General features: G+C 37.2%; 2 protein-coding genes across 5 annotated transcripts; both read left to right on the top strand.

Annotated features, from left to right (window-relative positions):
* The first annotated feature begins 708 nt into the window (after window positions 1-708).
* On the top strand, window positions 709-12,086 carry LOC100185482 (protein starmaker). 4 transcript variants are annotated; one of them, XM_018816396.2, is made up of 20 exons: window positions 778-847; window positions 1,440-1,453; window positions 3,026-3,780; window positions 4,097-4,150; window positions 4,312-4,444; window positions 4,769-4,881; window positions 5,696-5,807; window positions 6,012-6,082; window positions 6,568-6,723; window positions 7,319-7,453; window positions 7,832-7,887; window positions 8,262-8,460; window positions 8,713-8,986; window positions 9,157-9,428; window positions 9,727-9,895; window positions 10,313-10,522; window positions 10,788-10,831; window positions 10,922-11,074; window positions 11,393-11,485; window positions 11,882-12,086. In XM_018816396.2, exons 3-20 carry the CDS (start codon window positions 3,034-3,036, stop codon window positions 11,978-11,980), a joined length of 3,090 nt encoding a protein of 1,029 aa, XP_018671941.1. In that variant the 5' UTR covers window positions 778-847; window positions 1,440-1,453; window positions 3,026-3,033; the 3' UTR covers window positions 11,981-12,086. The 4 variants fall into 4 exon arrangements, with proteins under 4 accessions (XP_002125219.1, XP_018671943.1, XP_018671941.1 ...); XM_002125183.4 differs by lacking the exon at window positions 1,440-1,453 and having other exon boundaries at window positions 709-847; window positions 3,031-3,780; XM_026839283.1 differs by lacking the exons at window positions 778-847; window positions 1,440-1,453 and adding an exon at window positions 1,731-2,126 and having other exon boundaries at window positions 3,031-3,780.
* Window positions 12,087-13,787: 1,701 nt separating this feature from the next.
* On the top strand, window positions 13,788-18,254 carry LOC113475297. Its single transcript, XM_026839322.1, has 7 exons — window positions 13,788-13,871; window positions 14,040-14,714; window positions 15,011-16,295; window positions 16,654-16,805; window positions 17,222-17,419; window positions 17,597-17,782; window positions 17,967-18,254. Exons 1-7 carry the CDS (start codon window positions 13,865-13,867, stop codon window positions 18,104-18,106), a joined length of 2,643 nt encoding a protein of 880 aa, XP_026695123.1. The 5' UTR covers window positions 13,788-13,864; the 3' UTR covers window positions 18,107-18,254.
* Window positions 18,255-18,868: the final 614 nt, after the last annotated feature.

Raw genomic sequence — 18,868 nt, 5'->3', positions numbered from 1 at the left:
ACTTAAATATAAATAAAAACTTCCATAAGTGCTTTGAGACCAAATATTTAATATCAACTAGTCGAGCTTACATAAATACAACGACAATTGTCCCGTTTTGCGGTAACTCTACACTAGCGTTTGCTTTGTTGTAGCGAGGCACAAAAGATATTTGGACGACGGTATTATCCTTTGTACAGATTTAAGCGTATTTTCAATTGCTTAGTCATGGACAAACCCTTTTCACATAGCGTTGGTAAATAATTGCAAAAATAATTGGGTAAGGGGAGACGGGACACTTTATCACATAATATCCAAATATCCTAATCATGTTTTAATTTAAACAATTAACAACGGTCTATCGAAGTCGTGAGGACACGGTTTTACAATTTTTTTCATGTTCTTTGTTTACTACCGAATGGGAAGAAAAAATGGAATGAAAAGGTGTCCCATCTTCTCCCGCTGTAATATATATTTTTTAAATGTACGTCAAAGTTACTAGAGCAACCATTTTATCTACTCGTTTTGTTTATCTTATATAAAAACTATTCCAGTATTTACATTTAACTAATATAAATAATGTTTAAATGGTTACACAAATTTTTCACATCAGTTATAAATATATTGTGTTTAATAATACTACTCCCCCAATACAATTATCCCGTTAATGCTGTTTCTGTTTAATTGCTGAAGTGACGCATGCGCAGAAGATAAAAAGCGGGGAGGAATAAAAATTCTAAAAATATCGTGTGTTTTGCATTAGTTATCTGTTAATGCGTATTGATTATTTCAGCAACTTAGATAAGAATTTCTTTGGTTTTATCTGATATTGCTTCGACAAAAACTAAAAGAAAACTGACGTTTTAAGGTTAGTTTACTTAACAAAATAAGTTAGTTGTTAGTTTAATATTTTTAAAACATATGTTTTAGTATTACAAATATGTTGCTGTACCTTTTATGGTTACACTGTGTGCATTCGTTTGTGTTTTACTATTTTTTGTGTGAGTTATACAAGTAGTTTATTTGTTGGTTACCAAAGATCTGCCGCACAACTGCTTTGCTATGGGGTTTTGCTCCTCTTGTTTAATTAGTAGAGTGCAGTGGCCCAGCCAGGGGGGTTTTAGGGGTCGTGACCCACCCTCTTCAACATTTTTTGTAGATTGAAACTCCCCCTCCTATTTTTTTCCGACTGCAGTCGCTGCACCACTAGTAGAATGCCCAAAGGTGTTGAAAAATGGTAGCCGCACTTTTCCCTCTTTATAAGCATAGGCTACTATAATAATAGGAACATCCAACCAAGCCAGGTATTTTACTCCTATTTAGCACAATAGTTCTTAAGTTTCAAGGCTCGTTGCTGGCTTGCTGCTATCATTGTGGGTGTATTTGTCCTTGGGCAAGACACTTAATGGCAATTGCTGTAACACAGTGGTTACAATTTCACAAATGGGTTGTACAAACAGAAAAAAAACAACTACCCACGAAGTTACATACGTGGTAGCTCGTAAGCTGACACGAGGTGTATGAAACATAGCACCCTTGTTATAAAGACTGTCCTTTTCCAACTACGCGGGGATGAAGTTTATTTATTTACTCAATGTTTGGAATTGGCAGCCCATGTCCATTAAATGTTGTATGCTAGATTTTCGGTGCTAGTGAAGTATCGTGTTGATGGTTAGGGGGTTAGTGGTTATAAGGGTTAGTAGTTAGTGGTTATAGCAGTTAGGAGTTAGTGGTTAGCACATAAGGTGGGGGGGAACTCTTCACTAGCACCAGATTTTCTTTTCATTAAATGCTGTATGTTAGATCAGTGGAAGTTTAATGGAAATCCCATAAATGCCCAATTCTTCTCAATCTGGAATACTTTCCTAGATGAATCATTCATCCATCCATGTCCTTTAACCCTTCATTGTTGAATCTTAATGTTAATGTGTGTTTATTCTTTATTCAGAGTTGCATTAACTCAGTAAACTGCACTTTGTTTCAAATTTGGTTAATTTTCTTTGTGAAAAGGGCACTCCAGTTTTTATTTTGCCATTATTTTTACCTAAGTTTTATCGACAAACGGCTATATGGTTTTAGGGGTCTCGTTGTAATTTTTGCTTCATTTCTGTTAAACAGGCTATTATTGAAAAGTCTTTAAATTCAAGGTAAGTTAATGTTTTGCTTAAGCTTTGTTAACTGATGTTGTCTCGTGGGTGTCTCTTTCAGCCTTGAAGCTGCGTCCTGAAAGTATTATTGTTTTAAAAGTTCATAAATAATTTATTTGTTATAAAGACAGATTTTTGTTTTCTCGTGTTTGTGTGAACTACTGCTCTGTTGAATTCTGTTAAAATAGAATATTTGTTTATTTGTCCTCTCTTGTAGTGTGTTTGTTTTACACTAATATTTGCTAAGCTATATCTGTTCATCAGTATTTCCTGCAAGAATAAATGAGACCGAGGCGGCAATTTAGAAATTCTGTTATTTTGACCTTTTCAACTTAATAGTTCTGGCTGCACTGTTCGGAACAGCATCTTATTTTTACAGTCTTTGATGTTTTTTACTTGTTTTAATTCCTATGAAGTTAGTTTGAAATGTACTTTGTAGTCTTCAAAAAAATGAAATGTAATGTAAAAGTATGTTGCGAAGTTTAATGGAATGTTTTGCTACTTTACAATATGTTTATGTCTTTTTATATCTTTGCTTATGTTTTGACAACCTTGGAATCTATTACCTCTTCATATCAACTTCTCATCTCTTTTCCCCCGTACAAGCTGCTTTACAAAAAGTTTTCAATTACTTTTGGCTTAACCATGTCTACACCGGTTTTTCAGTTTAATTTGTGTGCTCGCATTATAAAAATGCGGTTGACCATTTCTTTCACGTTTTATTACACAACAAATTCACCGTTGTATCCAAAACTACGGGAGGGCTTGGTTTATTTTCCAGCTCAATGTTATATTTATCTCACTGAGGATAATCTTTGGTTTATCTTAATCCTTACAGAAGTTCAAACCACTTGTCTGGGTTCGCACAATTAACCTCGGGTATTTTCTTTGTTATATTTGACAGACAATGGACCAATACCGCGATGGGCGATACCGACAACCAGGGGTAGCGGACCGCACGCCACCAATGCCCAACACTCTATCTGTGCGTTCTTCAATGCCTACTTATTCACAAGGTGGCAGCAGACAGACCTGGAATTCTTCAAACCAGTATGATTCTTCCAGCTATAGCGAGGGCTACTACCCTAACCAGCAATCAGCAAAGCCAGAAAGCCAATGGCAGGAAGGGCCTAAGTCTGCTCGTCCTGTGGTGCCCCCTGAAGTGAAAGAACTGATGAAATCATTAAATCTTTCCCCCTCTGACCTTCAGAAGTTGAGCCAGCTACCAGATAACCAGTTATCTGTCGATAATCTTGCTCGTGCGATTGGTAACTTGAAGCAGCAGAAGGAGAATCCACACAAAGAACAACAACAAGCGGCTGCTGCCGGTATGCGTTCTCGTCAGCCACAGACATCTTATAACCGCGATTCTTCTTATAACTCCCAGAGCATTCTCGGTGCTGCCCCCGCTGGTTATTCTGGCCGATACTCTGACAGTAGCCCTAACCCTACTTTGCGCAACAAAGTAGGTGGTATAAAAGTTACTGTGAAATCAGTAGCTCCTTCCCCTAAACGTGACCAGCAGATGAATTACGGTGATCGTTCTTATAGAAAGGCAGACACTTATTATCCTGATCAATCTTACAACTCTAGTGCACCACATAGTGGTGGTTATGATGAGAGCGGTTCTTACATGAGGTCACGGGGAGGTCAGGTGAGATTCTTTATATTTTCTTTCAGCTCAAAGTCTTAAAAGAAGATTTCTACCTTGGATTCTTATCAAGACTTCTTGGCAATCATTGTCGCTTTTACAGGAAGTTTAACACATAATATACCATTACCACCAGTGGCGCAGGCAGCTTTGAAAAGGCTCCACGATGCTTAGGACAGGTCTGACATTAGTCAGAATTTGGGGGTTGTTGATTTTGGCCATAAAGGGGTTTATATGGCTATGAAACCACCCCCTAACTGCGCCACTGCTGTACAGTGAACATATGTTGCTTCTTTATTATTGTTTCCTTTTATTACAGCAACAGACAAGACAGTATGAGGAAGAGGAACAATATGGCCGACCAAGAATGGAGGTTAGTGGAGTAATATATCCTGCTAGCCAGATTTTACTTATCTGTATTTTGTTTCTTTCGATTTTTGCTGACTGAAGTTTTGACATCTTTAAATCGTTTCGAATACAAACAAACAGTTGTTTAAAGATTTCTTTCACACTTAATTTAAATCTTCGTTGCAGCAACCTCATTCTTCACCACATGGTGGCCCTCAAGGGCGAGGTTTGTTAAAAAGACCCGACTCATCGTATGCTAACGATTCTCCGGCACGAAAACAATCGAGATGGGAGAAGCCGAAATCAAGCGGATTGCTCGGTAAGATAGTTTAGTTTAATTGTTTAGTTTACCTCTGTTTTATATGGGTGAGGTTTTTGTCTAGGACCTGGGATTTATGTCAGATTCAGCCCATTACCCCAACACCAACACCCAGAATGCTGGGAAAATAAATTTAGTTTAATTCTAAGCTATTCTTTATCCAGTTTGTTGCCTTTGCAGTTTTGTATGGCAAATATATAAGTTTATTATTAAATTCCCATATTTCCTATTTACACTGTTTTAACATTATATTTTAATATTAATTTTTAACAGGCAATGTTTTAATATTAACTTTTATTCTCAAATATTGTACTGTTTAAACAGGGAACCCAATGCAACCAAATTCACTTGGACTTGAAACATTGGCTGCATCAGTGGGTCACAATGCTTCACCATACAATGTCACTCAAGCTGCTCTTCTTAACCCATTAGTTTTGGTAAGTGTGGTAATAATAGTAAGGTGGGGGAAAACAGGACACTTTTTCATTCTCTTTTACTGTTCTATTTGGTAGTAAACAAAGAACGTTCAAAATAATAATGACTTACATAGACAGTTGTTAGTTGTTTAAAAACAATATTATTTTTTGTGCTTAAGGTGTCTCATTTTTTTACAATAGTTATGTATGGTCACAGACTAACAGTTGTTGTAAAAATATTTGTAATAAATTCCGCGAATCTGGTTCTGATCTAGTGCTCATAAAGTTGGACGATTCCTGTAACGTTATATCAGGATTAGGTGCTTCGAAATATGTATCAAACAAAAATCAAGTCAAACTAATTATTTTCTCTGATATATATTATACACTATGAGTTATGTATGTATGTTAATAGTATATGCATTGGCAACACATGTGTTATATCAACATTATAACCAACATATAAAGGATGACAATATTTACCTTTTCATCCCACTTTAGTTTCTATTTAGAAAGAGCGTTTTATTTATTTTAATGTAGTACATCATGGTTGAACTGGTGTATATTGGTTGAAAATATCTCCAAATTAATGGGTAGAGCAAATTCAACAAGACCCATTTTGCAATTTATTTCACTTAATTTTCATGTTTTTATTGTTTTCTTCTTTGTAAATCATTTCCTGCTTGAACAGTTTTATTGGGTGAGGTTGGGCCAATAAATATGCACAACTGCCGTTACACTTTATTACTTTCATTTTATTGAAGTATATGTATGTACGATTCCCATTTGTACATAGCAACATAAAATATTATGTCATCTTTTTTTTTGTCTACAGGCCCAACAAGACCCTAGCATGCTTGAAGCTCAATTGAAAGCAATCAAAGCATTACAAGCTGGCAGTGTTGCCATGAATAGACAAGAACCTTCATTTGAACATAGAGATCATGGTACTTACATATGGGCTATCCCAATAGAAATAACATATGGGTTATCGTATTGAAATTTACATATAGACTATTAACAACTTACATAATGGGATTATGGCCCTATGGGCTATCCTTTAAAAACTGACATATGGCTATCATGTCTGATTGACTGACCAGAAATTGTGTGTTTTTGCACCTAAGTTACAGATTGTTTCTCTCACACAGATAATGAAATGGATAACAACAACAGAGGACGAAGACAAGATGGAAATATAATATCTCATGTTTTAAAAGAGGTGACATTTTCACTTTTTTATTAATCAATGAGGTTCTCTATCTTTGACGTTTATGAGTGTAACTGTATTTTAACAATGTCACCTTAGATTTTACCCTGCTGTTAGGTGTTTATGCAAACAAGCAGATCCCAAGTATATATTGCTTTCACCAGATTAATTTATAAGATTCCCTATGTTTGATAACTAAAGGTGTACCTGCATTTTAACAATGTCACCCCAGTTTTTTTGTTAAATATTATTAAAACATCTTACTCAAAGAACCTGCATAGCACTACTTAGTACTAGCACTAGTCCAATTCATACTAAGTGCTATAAAACGCAACCCTATGATTATATTAATAAAACCTGTTTTTTGTTTCCATTTTATATCTTTTTTGTTTACAAAAATGTACAACTGATTTGCTTGTATAATTACACCCATAAGTAACAAACCTGTAATGTTGTCGTTTCCAAATCATCATACATCCATCTTCTCCCATCCGCAGGTAAACGAGATGCGGAAGATGCAAGGAAGAGTTCTCTACCTCCGATATAAATCAAACAGGATCATGGAATCCGATCTTCGGCAGTTGGCGGAGGCGTTCGGGAAAGTTACGAACCTTTTGACAATAAGAGCAAAGATCCCTAATGGATATCATCAGGTTAGAACAGAGTTTCTTAACCAGGGAGTGTGGTTATTGGATGTCATCGATTTAAAATGAATGCGACTAAATGGAGCACGAAGTTAATATGACCCTTATTTAAATAATGAGTAAGGTCCCACTGCGTTAGAGCAGAGTTTCTTAACCAGGGAGTTGGTGAACTCTTCCTGAGGGGTGCAATTACTGGCTATCATCAGGTTAAAATGAATGTGTAACGACAAGAAAATTAGATGACCCTTAAATAGGGCAAAAAGTTAATATGACCCTCGTTCCACACTATGTGAGTAAATACTGCAGTGTTGGAGAGTTTTTAAACAGTGGCGAGAACTGTTCCTGGGGGTGCAGTTACTTGTATAAGTTAAAATCAATGGGTATGTAACTTGTGATATTTAAGCAATTCTAGAAGGGGGTAGCTGAGTTGGTGGGTGTTTTAAAAAGGGGTGCAGCAAGAGAAAAGGTTAAGAACCACTGGGTTAGAATGAATTTTATTAAGTAATCCAAGAACAGTAGGAATATGACTCTTATGTTCCACAAGTGTTTGTATATCATGAGAGGAACGATTGTGTAAAATACATAAACTAATATTTAACCTCAGGCATTCATGGAGATGGACCATTGGGATTGCGCGGCTGCCATGTTGGAAAGATACATGACAAAGTCTCCTCTTATTAAAGGATGTGTGGTTATGGTTCAAAAGTCTAACTATAAAGATTTAAAACTTAGATACGCTGTAAGTTGTATATCTTGTGTTTGTGTTGAATTTGTATTGTTTTGTAATAGTTAAGTCTATATTTTATGGATTAAATGTATAGTAGGCTGGGGTAGGATGGTTCATGTTGTTTTACTTTTATCAGTTCATTCAGTAGCCTAGTAAACAAACAATATTTACAGAGTTTTGTAACCGTATCCTCACAACTCCGAAAGAGTGTTGTTACTTGTTTAAAACCAAATTAGGGTATATTGCTAGCGGTATCCATCTTACCCCACAGTACTATGTTTTTAAATCACTATGTTTTTAAACCACTGGCACAAAGCTGAATGTAAAATTACACATACATAATTTTCACATTTATTGATGCTTAATCTCACACCTATCCACGTTTTGCAGCAAAACAGGGGACCAACAAAAAGAAACCGATCTCTCTCCGTTTCTCCAGTTCGAAAGTAAATATATATTTGAAATTTCTATTGTTCCATCAAAGTGATTGCTTGATGCAGCATTTTGCTAAAATCGTACGCAATTTATAGCTATAGTACCGTGGGTGCGCAATAATGCAATGGTGTTGGTCTATCTTGTGTGTGTATGATCCTTTTAATAGCACTGGTGCTTTTTTTGTAAACCTATTGATTTATAGTTTATACATTGCCAAGAGTGCTAATTCAACAACTTTTTTTTAAATGATTTTTTCTATAATTTTTATTTATTTTGTTACTTCTGCTACCAGGTATAATGTAAATATTATTTTAGCAGGTTAACCGTTATTAAAAACATGGTGTATTTTTGATTTTTGTCTACCATTTATTATTTCTATGTGTAGGGGTACAACGCAGCTTGGAGATAAAAGAGGCCGCGATGATCGCGGTCGAGATGCTCGTGAGGACCGACCTGCACGAAGTGCACGGGACACTCGGGATGACCGCAGTAGAAAATCATTGGAAAATTCGCGTTCAAATAATTCTGCAGAGAAGAGAGTTGCTCCAAGAAGTGAAGAAAAAAGAAGATCAGAAAGAGAGAGGGTGAGAAAAAGTTTTTTTTTATAAAAAAAAATCATTTATAATGTCTTTGTTAGGAATGTTTGAATATGCCCTTATATTTTTACAAATTTACAACACTAAAGATAGTTTTAGTTTTTAACCAAAAACTTATATTGTTCGAGTAATTTACATAGTATGTCCATAAAAATTGGGGTTTAAAAAGATAATAATTTTTTTCTAAATTGCATTTTAGTACCAAAAAAATTTTTTTTTTAAATTTGCATTCATGTTCAGGACTCTGGGAGAAGAAGAACTCCTGATAAGGATAGAAGGAAGAGAGAGTCTCGAAGATCAAATGAGAGGAAGAGGACCACGGATCGTAAACCAAATGAAACAACATCCGATGCCAATAAATCATCTGATCCTAAAAAGTCCTCGGAGCAGAAGAAGTCTTCTGATGCTGGAAAGTTGTCAGAGAAGATTGTTGAAAAAGAAGAAAAAGAGGAGATTAAGATGAAAGAAGAAGAGAAGCAAGATGGGGAGGCAGGGAAAGTCAAAGATGAAATTGGTAAAAATTTTGTTAAAATGTTTAAACAAATTTTTAAGTGTCCACTTATGTGGGCTTCATATGGTTTAACGACTGTTGTTGCCCCGCCATAAAGCAAGTTACATTCATTCATTTAACAATTAGGTTGGTTTAAACTTCTGTAGTTGATATTTTAATTTAAATTGTTGTAGATCCCCTGGACACGATCGCTGATGAACTTGCTCTTCATGATGAGTTTGTTCTTATGGACGAAGTTGGATACGAGCCATCCAAGAAGAAGATCGAGAAGAGTGATCTCTCCGATCTTGAGGGAGGAGTCCTTGATCTTGAGAACCTTAACGTGGATGTTGCGGAAGATAAAGTTGATCCGGAGGTTGCAGAGGATCAGGGATCACAGGATGCTGGGACTGAAGAGGAGGAACAAAAGGATGAATCCACAGATGATAAAGAAAATCTGGCTCAGGTAAGGGTGTTTTTACTTGGAATCTTTTTTACTATTCTCTAATGCAAGGCTATATGGTTTAGTATTGTTACAAGCTTAATTATGTATATGGTATGATAGTAAACAAAGAATATTCAAAGAATTGTAAAACCCTATCCTAATGACTCCCATAGCCCGTTGTTACTTGTTTAAAACACAATTAGGATATCTGGATTTATGTGCTAAATGTGTCTCGTCTTCCCCCACCCTCTTATATATTATGTAAATATAGAGAACCAAGGTATAAAGAGTGATTTTATAACATAAGTTTTTATTACAGGAAGATAAAGTGAATGAAAAAAAAGATGGAAATGAAAAGAGAGACGAAGTAAATGATGAAGAAGAGAAAGAAGAAGTAAATGATGAGGAAGGTGCTGGAGAGGAGGAGAAGGTCCAGGAGCGATTGGACGACATGGAGCAGAAGAAAGAAGAAGAGTTGGATTCTAAAGGTGGGATTTATATTCGATTTTAAGGTTAAAGGGCATTATTGCAAATTTAATGCTTGGCTCATTTCAGCAATGGATGCACTAGCATTTTGCACTGCTTGTTTGTCTTAGCCCCTATAGAGCAGAATATCATTCTAATTTCGATAGGGTTGTAAGGATTTTTAATCCTAGCTTGTAATATGTTTAATTACCTTTGCATGGGAAAAGCTGATAAGGAGTGTCATATTTTCAGCAAACGTTTTCAAATGCGTGGAATGAAAAAAAAGCAAACAAATTTTTAATGTATTGTTATGCTACAGGTGGTTGTATTGTATGTGTGTCTTGTCTGCGCAGCTATATTCTTAATCTGCTGGGGATAATATTGCCAGCTATTTTAGTCAGTCATTACTACAGTACATTTTGCATGTCATGTCATTACAGATAGAGTGGATGAACAAGAAAATGAGATTCAAGAAACTGGGATGAATGATGGTGGGGAGGCACGGGAAGATGAAAAAGAAGATCTTCCGGTGGTTGGAGTAACACCATCCAGGGAAGGGAGTCCAACAGAGGATTTAAAAGATGTGGAAGTTGGCAAAATGGAGGAAGGGTCACAAAAGGAAGAGGATGATGTGGTTGATGCTGTGACAGGTGTGGCTGCTTTTTTACATAAAAAATGTGTTTTATGTGACCATTATATATGATATAGTGGGTGTGGTAAGGCGAGACTCCTTTGGCCCATAATATCCAAATATCCTGATCATGTTTTAACAATTAACAACGGTCCGTGGGAGTCATGAGGATACAGTTTTATAATTCTTTGTTTGTTCTTTGTTTACCACCGGATGGGACGAGCAAATAGAAGAAAAGTAAAAACATATTAATCCTTTTTTTACAATATTTTTCTTTTTTGCAGAAAACCTGAAAGAGATAAAAGGGATGGAAACTAATTTAAGCACGGTATGTTTGGGCATTGAGATAGCAACCATGGACAGGTCACTCAAATTTAACCCAAGACAAAAACTAACGAAACTAATTTTTGATCACCAGACTGATCAAGATACCAACAACACAACTAATAATCATATCATGAGTCATGATGATCCTGATGATACGGCTCATGACACAGACAATCATATGAATGAAACATCACAATCACATGATTCAGATGATAGGAATGAGAATCATGAAAATACTGATGATGTAAGTATTATACATATGCACCAGATATTGATATTATATTGTAATGAGCCATTCGCAGTTTCGCTGTACGAGAGCCCGTACTTAGACTTGCATGGCTTAATCTGATATTGTAATAGATTATTATATTACGAGATTTTGTTTTCCTAGCACGAGATCCTTACTGTTCGTCCATATAGTTTTATTATATGTGGATGAGGCCCTACACCATTGCTTACAAGAGGGCTTAAGATTCAAGCCAGAGAGGCCCCTTAAACTACTTTCACATAGTTTTTAACCACATGTTATAAAACATATAACAACATTTCCTATTAAAAACAGGTAACCAAGTTAAAAGAAGCCATTTCTATTACATTAACTTACGTAGAGAGTGCACAAGAGCATTTAACAGCTCTTACTAAAGTTACCAAAAACGTAAGTTGTGTATTCTTTATGCTCACTGAGTTATAAAATTGGTGTCTTCTTAGTTCCTATACACTAGACATACTTGGTATATTCAAAGACCTTATGCTCACTGTCGAGTTATAACATGGGTGTCTACTTATACACTAGACACACATGGTGTGTTCATACACCTCATGCTCGCTGTCTAGTTATAACATGGGTGTATTTTTATACACCAGACACACATGGTGTGTTCATACACCTCATGCTCACTGTCGAGTTATAACATGGGTGTCTACTTATACACCAAATACACATGGTGTATTCATACACTTTACATTATAGCATTTGGTCAGCAGGCACTCCTGGCATAATGTATACTGTATTATGTTTGGCGCCGAGTTGGTTATTTATATTTCACAACAGAAAGCAGCGCAAGCGGTAGCAAAAAAACTTCGTCTTTGTCTTGAAGAAGCTGCTTCTAGTTTAACTTGCGTGGCTGATGACGTCAAAGGGGAGGAGTAACATTTCCTACAACTAAGTTGTCAACTTGTCACTTTGTGTTGATTCACTTGTCAGTGGATTATTCGTTCAAAAGTTCTGTAAATAAAATTTTCGCCTAATATTTTAACAATGTATTGGTTTTATGATATCACAAGTCATCTATGACGTCATTTCAGCTTGAAATATTTAAAAATGCAGGAAGACCTAAATGTATATCTATATAAATGAGTTGTTGTGTTCATATTAAAACTCATCAGAAAGTCTATTTTTGCACCAAAAGTATATAGGTTGAATCATCATTGCTTACCTGCGTTACAAATTTTTGCATGTAGCGTTATACAACGAAACGCAGCATCATTGCATAGGCGCGATAAAAACATCTTGTGTTTTTGCAGCTAAAAAGTTATAAATTGTAAGATTAAGAGGCGCCAAGCTTGGCTTCACTTCTATAAATACTTTAGCATTTTTACACAAAAAACGCAACTTTTATTGCATTAGTATGAAGCTATAAAAAAAACACTCTAATCGTGTTTATATATGGTTTTGTTTTTTACCCAAAGCACTTGAAAATGAACTACAAAGACTTGAACAAGTTTAAAAATCGATCTATCGTACTAGCACGTGAACCTACGGTATTTTTAATCTAACGTTCAAGGGCTTTATGCCAACGTTGTACTTGGTGGTTGGTGGAAACGAACACTTGACGTTATAAGAGTTTGATCGTGATCGATATATGCGGTTAATTATGCGATGGCATTGAATTATAATAAAAAGGTATAGAACAGCGGTTCTTAAACTGGAGTCCGTACGGCAGTTTTCAGGGGGTTACAGCATTTTACAGTTTTGGAAATGGTTTTTAAAAAAAGTTTTGAAAAAATATTTCTTCAAGCAATAAGTACGAATAAGAAGTATGAAAAAGTACGAAAGTGTTGGTCACGTTTCATTTGCATAGTACGGATATTGTTTTAATTTTTCGATTCTTGTACAAATTTCTGCAACTAAACATTAGTTTTTAATGTTCAGTGATCCAAGAACGGTATAGGTTTTGTGTTCATTTTGACAGTTTTTTTTTATTATCATTGCTTGGTACTTTTGTTTTGGGCTTTTCGAATCGTGTAAGAAATTGCTACTAGTAAAAATGATGCGTCGAAACTTTGGGCATCGTGCAGTTGCAAAATCCTACCCGCAAGGTGGCGGTAGATGCTATGAGCAAAAGCAAGGACCTGGTCCGGCTCGTGGAAGATTCGATAGTTTAGTGTCCAGCGTCGCCGTGCGGAAAAACGCTCTGGAGTTAAAAATGTTGGAATCGACGCTGACAACTTTGCGAAACCGAGAGAAAAAGGCGCTTCGAGAACTAGAGAACGAAATGAGGAAGTACAGACGCGATTTAGACGATATGACGTCATCGGCGGTGACGTCACGAGACGTAGAAGCCTTGGTAGCACCGGTTGTACATGATGAGGTCATATTACGTCAAGTTGGAAAGAAATCTTCAAAGTTAAAAGTTCGGATTAAACCTGTGGTGAAAGAAAGGTAAAGTTTGTTACATTCGGTCACTCACCAAGTAACATGCTTGGTAACTGGTAATCTGGAACGAGCTGTATGAAACTGAACACGTATGGTATAATGACTGTCGTTACCCCGCCTTGCGACGATAAATAACTTCTTATCCATTCACACGGTTACGCGTGGTAACTGTTTGCCCCAAACCTTAAATTGTAGCCGCTTTGGCCAAGTCACACATTAGGCATGGTGAAGCAACCTAATAAATTGTTTTGTATACAACGATTAACAAGATGCTCGATCTAATCTTCACGTTTATTTTCCAGCGACAACAAAACTACAATTGATAAACAGGCAGCAAAACCCGCGAACACAACCACAGATTTGAAACAATCAAATAAAATGAAATGTAAGTATTTAGCGATAGTGGCAGGTTCGTTTTTGCCCCAGTATTTACCCAGCACTGCGGGTTTCAATTTTGATACTGATTTACTCGTTTTGTTATATTCTCGCGTTTGTATAGTTCCTCTAATTCTTTTTTAGAATGAGATTCCAATATTTTACATTTTTATTTCAGCTGCAAATAAAAAGAGCTCACTCACTTTTCCCACTCTTGTTCTCCCCGAGCATAAAGAGAAACCTCCTCCCCTTACCCCTCTCACTCCAGAGCCAAGCTCCTCCACAGATGTTGCTCCTGCTGCTCCTGGGGAGAAGGAGTTTCCTCCCACTCCTCTTACCGACTCCATCGCAAGAACATGTGAAGAATATTTCGCTCTTCTTCGGATGGTGAGCGAACGCGCGAAGCTGGATGACGTCATACAAGAAGAACCTGCTTTGTTTGACAATAATCAACCAGAAGTTCCCCAACCCGCGAAACCATTATTACAAACACAAGATGAACAAACAGCATTGTCACGTACTAACCAACATCAAAGACCACCAGACACACAAACCTCATCTAAAACAATTCGACTTCACGATAATTCAACTCAGTTTGAAACCAAATACGTACCCAATGACGTCACGGTGACGTCAGAACCACGCGTTATGTTACCAAGCTGGTGGTTACGTCAGAATAACAACAGACAAACGGAAACAACAGGATTATTACGTCATACAACCGAAGTCGCGGTAAACACCCTTCCAGAGGTCGTGGACCAATCAGAACAAACCGGGAACAACGTCATCGCTGTTGCCAAGACAACTGTTGACAAAAGAAGAAAGTCACGTGATAGCCGGACGAAGCTCAAAAGTGAGTTTAAATATTTTGACTGTTTAGTGTATAAAAAGTCGTCAAAACTTTATTTATTTGTTTAAAAAAAAGTGCAGGGTATTTAATGGCAATTGCTCCAACCAATTGGTTCGTTATAGGTTCATAAAAACATTGACTCACAAAGTTACACAAGTGGTAACTCGTACGCGCGCACGAGAGGGGTGAAACAGAACACCCATGTTATAAAAACCGTTTTTACACTCCGTGCGAGAATAAATAGACTCACTACACTCACTGGCAGATAAATATTAAACAATATTGTAACTATGCAACAGGTAAGGAAGTCATCAAGGCAAAACCGTGTTTGACGTCATCTTTGACGTCATCCATGGAGAGTGAATACGCATCGAGTTCGTCGAGCGATCGTCACACTTTCATCACAGAAAGTAAGAAAAAAATCCGATCACGGTGCGCCCACTGCCGGATGAATGATTTTGATAAACAACCTGCGCGGTGGATTGGTAACCAACAAATACCTTTTTGTGGCCCAATTGTGACATCATCAATGGGAAATGACGTCAGTGTTCAGTACCCGTCTAATGTGAACTTGTTAAAAGCCCCTGAGTTAAAGAAATGCGAAAAATGCGAAGTAAAGAAAGCGGAACCTTTGTCTGTGGGTGTAGGTGTACAAGCAACGGGGGCAGATGTGGCGGGGTCCGAAAAAGTTGACAAATCCACGTCATTTGACGGTAATTGTGGTCTTGAAAGGCGTAGTACTGTTGCCGAAGAGAAGAGTTTGTTAAATGTTGCGGGACATGTTTCTGAAGCACCGCAGGATCCAAAAGAAAGTATTGCAACAGCTGGAATAACTCCAGAGATTACTGGGAATATTTTAAAAGGAGAAATTTTAAGCCAAGAAATTAAAAAGGAATCGCCAAAAGTTAAAAAGGAAAACACAGAAACAAACAAAAAGTTGTCGAAGTCACCAATTTTAGAGTCAAGACCAAAAACTCGCGTTTTTAAAATCGAACTTTGCGACGTGCTAGAGAAGACATTGGAAAAATTCGCGCCCTTTCGAGATGCGAGGCCATTGAGCAGTAGACGCATTCGAGGAATGCCCACTATGATGTATGGGTGCCCGAATGTTTCTCGTTCTAATTCTCACGCGAGCACCGAAGCGACCACAACTTCTAACTCGTGTGTCTTCGACGAGGTCGAGCGGAATTTTTACTCCCGCAAGATGGCGGCAATGAGCAGAGTTGAATCAGACATGCTGGCAGACAATATTTTTTACCGGGAACAGATGGGTAAGAGCCCAGGAATCAGATTAAACAAGCAACGACGGTTCTACGTCCCCGCACACCTTATAGAAGAGAGAGAACACACCCCGAACGTTCAGACCTTCCCTACACCACGAACCGGGAAATCCACAGCTCCAAGCTTAATGTTAGGAACCGAAATCTCAGATTTCATTCAAACTGGCTCTGGCCTCAGTGGGGACTTCGTCACGAGGTGGCGCCGAGGAACAAAAAGCGGGGAGAGAAGAGAAATGATGTCACAATACAAAGCGCGCGATTTAACCCAAATGGAATTGCCACCGGAAAAAGAATTAAATTACAGGTGTGATCACATTTATGTTTGTATTTGTTCTACAGGCAAATACAAAGAGTTACATATTTTATAACCTTGTGGCTTCTTACGGATTACTAAACACGTAATTTTAAGGGTGATTGTTTTTTTATGTATGGCTATATGGCCTGGCCTGACTGGCAATTTGAACAACCCATTAGCAGCCATTGGCTTGGCGCAATTAAAGTTTAGGGTCTTGTGAACAATGATAGCAGCGACAAGCCTCGAATCATACCCTATATGGCTTAAAGGCAGCCGATAATTTCGAACAGAATATTTTTTCTTTTGAATTTTAGTCACAAATAAAAAAAAAATTCATTTTGTTTAAAAAATATTTTTTTAAATCCAGAATAATAAATTCGAGAGAATTCTGGAACGAATTAGAAGAAAGGAGACAAACATTTGATTGTGACGTCACAATATCGAAGAACGAACGCCCAACAACTGCGACTATGACGTCACAGATAAATTTACCGAAAATAGACCCCAATAATAATGAAGGTATGCAGCGCGGTTGTTTGTTTTAATAAAGGATTGTTATAAAAACATCGCTGTGGCGGGAAGGGTTATTTAATTTTTGAACCACGCCTTTATTCGATATACTATTGCTCAAGTAGTTTTAGCCGCATCGTGTTTATAACGACTGCTGTTTTGGTGCTAGTTCCCATCCATTCATTGTTTTAATTAACCTAATCTTCGCTGGAGAGATAAAGCGAGTTTATGTTGTGTTAAGTAAAGATAAACTACGTTAATCATACTTACTGCTTGTCTATAGTTTGCGTGCGGTTTATAGCGTGCCCGCTTCTAGTACGGAGCTGAGGGGTTCGAAGCTCCAATCTTTGCTTCCTTTTGAATAAGTGAATCGTTCTGTTTTTTTTTCCAAATTAGATTTGTTTTCTTATCTTTTTTTTTAACAGATTTTTACCGAGGCAACCACAGTAGTTACAACGTCACAAGAGATCTCGTGACGTCGCCATTTCAAGTTGAGGTTGTAAACAAATGTACAACTCCGCGAATGGCAAGTGTCACACCGCCCAAAGAAAGAGTTAAGACTCCAAACAATTTGCCACGAATGGCAAGTTACCAAGAAGAAGCTACGACAGCACCAATGGCAGGTAAACTATTGGAAATTTGTGTATGTTGATGTACCTTAAAGGGCATTGTAATTCTGACGCACATCTTTTGTCCATATGTTCTTAAATGGTCTGAAAAGGACCGAAGTTTCGTTTGCAAATTTGCACATTTAATTAGTGACGTCAAGTCGCAAAATTCCTATAAACGCTTGTTTACAGGAGTTAGAGAAATACAATTTCCAAAAATGTCTTTGTTTTTGAAACGCGAAATTCGACCAGCTGACCCCTGGGAGCTTCCCAATGCGACAGATCACAGCATGGAACACCTAGCGCCGTCTAGCGGATATAGAATTAACTTCTTTGATTCGTCAAAAGCCCGGGCACAGCAAGCGGGAAAAAATAAAGGTGAATCAGGTTATAGTCGTTTTTTTCACAAAGTTATGTAAACTTTGGGAAATTTTAATATGTAGACACGAAGCGCCTAAAGATAAAGCGTAGACTAGGCCTATATAGCTGCAGAACTTAAAAGGGGCCTTACCCACATAGTATACAGCAATAGTGTTCTCTTTTCATTTTGATATTTTTCTAGAATTAAACGCTGTTACCACTCAAGCACGAAAAGTATCAACTACAGACAACGACTTCGATTCAACCGAAGCTTTGGCGTCGGAAAACAACAATGACAAACCTAAAAATAGACCAAGATTAATAGCTAAAAGAAAACTGTAATAAATCGTTAACATGCTAAGTGTTGGTATGTAGTAGGGTGGGGGGGAGATGAGACACCTGTTTAATCTACTTCATCGTCCCATGTGATAGTAAACAAAGAACATTCAAAGAATTACAAAACCGTATCCTCACGACTCCCATAGACCGCTGTTATTTGTTTAAACACGATCAGGATGTTTTGATATGATGTGCTCAATCTGTCCTATCTCCCCCACCCTAATATATATTAAAGATTATCTAGATTTCTTCAAGTATTAAATGATTAGCTATTCCAATTAAAGGCCATTCATAAGTCAGTGGAAAATAAAGTCGTCTGGTTTGTTTTCGAACATGGTCGACCGTGGCAGTAAAAGGGGTTCATTAAAATTGTCCTAAATGTAATACGTGCTTATTCATTAAGGCTTGCTCTCTTGTGGGTTGTGTTTGTTTCGTCAGGTGAACGGCTGCAGGCATACCGATGTGCATTATGTTAGCTCGTCAGTGTTGAGACTGTTTATTTAGGCCATTCAGTCGTATTCAAAAACTCCGCGTTTTGTACACAAAACACAACACACTGCACATTTAATAGGGTGTCCATTTTGTGCACTTGGTGTCCAACGTGTGTGCTGTGCGCACGCTGCACGGAAATAATGAGTATTGAGATTTTGATATTGACTGTGGTAAATGTTTTTTTTTTCATTTTGGCCAAACGTTTTGCTTATTCACAGCTGTTATGTTTACATTTTTGCACGAAAACTTTACAGCATAACTGTAGCGGGTCAT

The sequence above is a fragment of the Ciona intestinalis genome, unplaced genomic scaffold (assembly GCF_000224145.3).
Source record: "Ciona intestinalis unplaced genomic scaffold, KH HT000184.2, whole genome shotgun sequence".
In the NCBI taxonomy this organism is placed as follows: Eukaryota; Metazoa; Chordata; class Ascidiacea; order Phlebobranchia; family Cionidae; genus Ciona; species Ciona intestinalis.
This window is presented reverse-complemented; position numbering and strand designations above follow the sequence as displayed.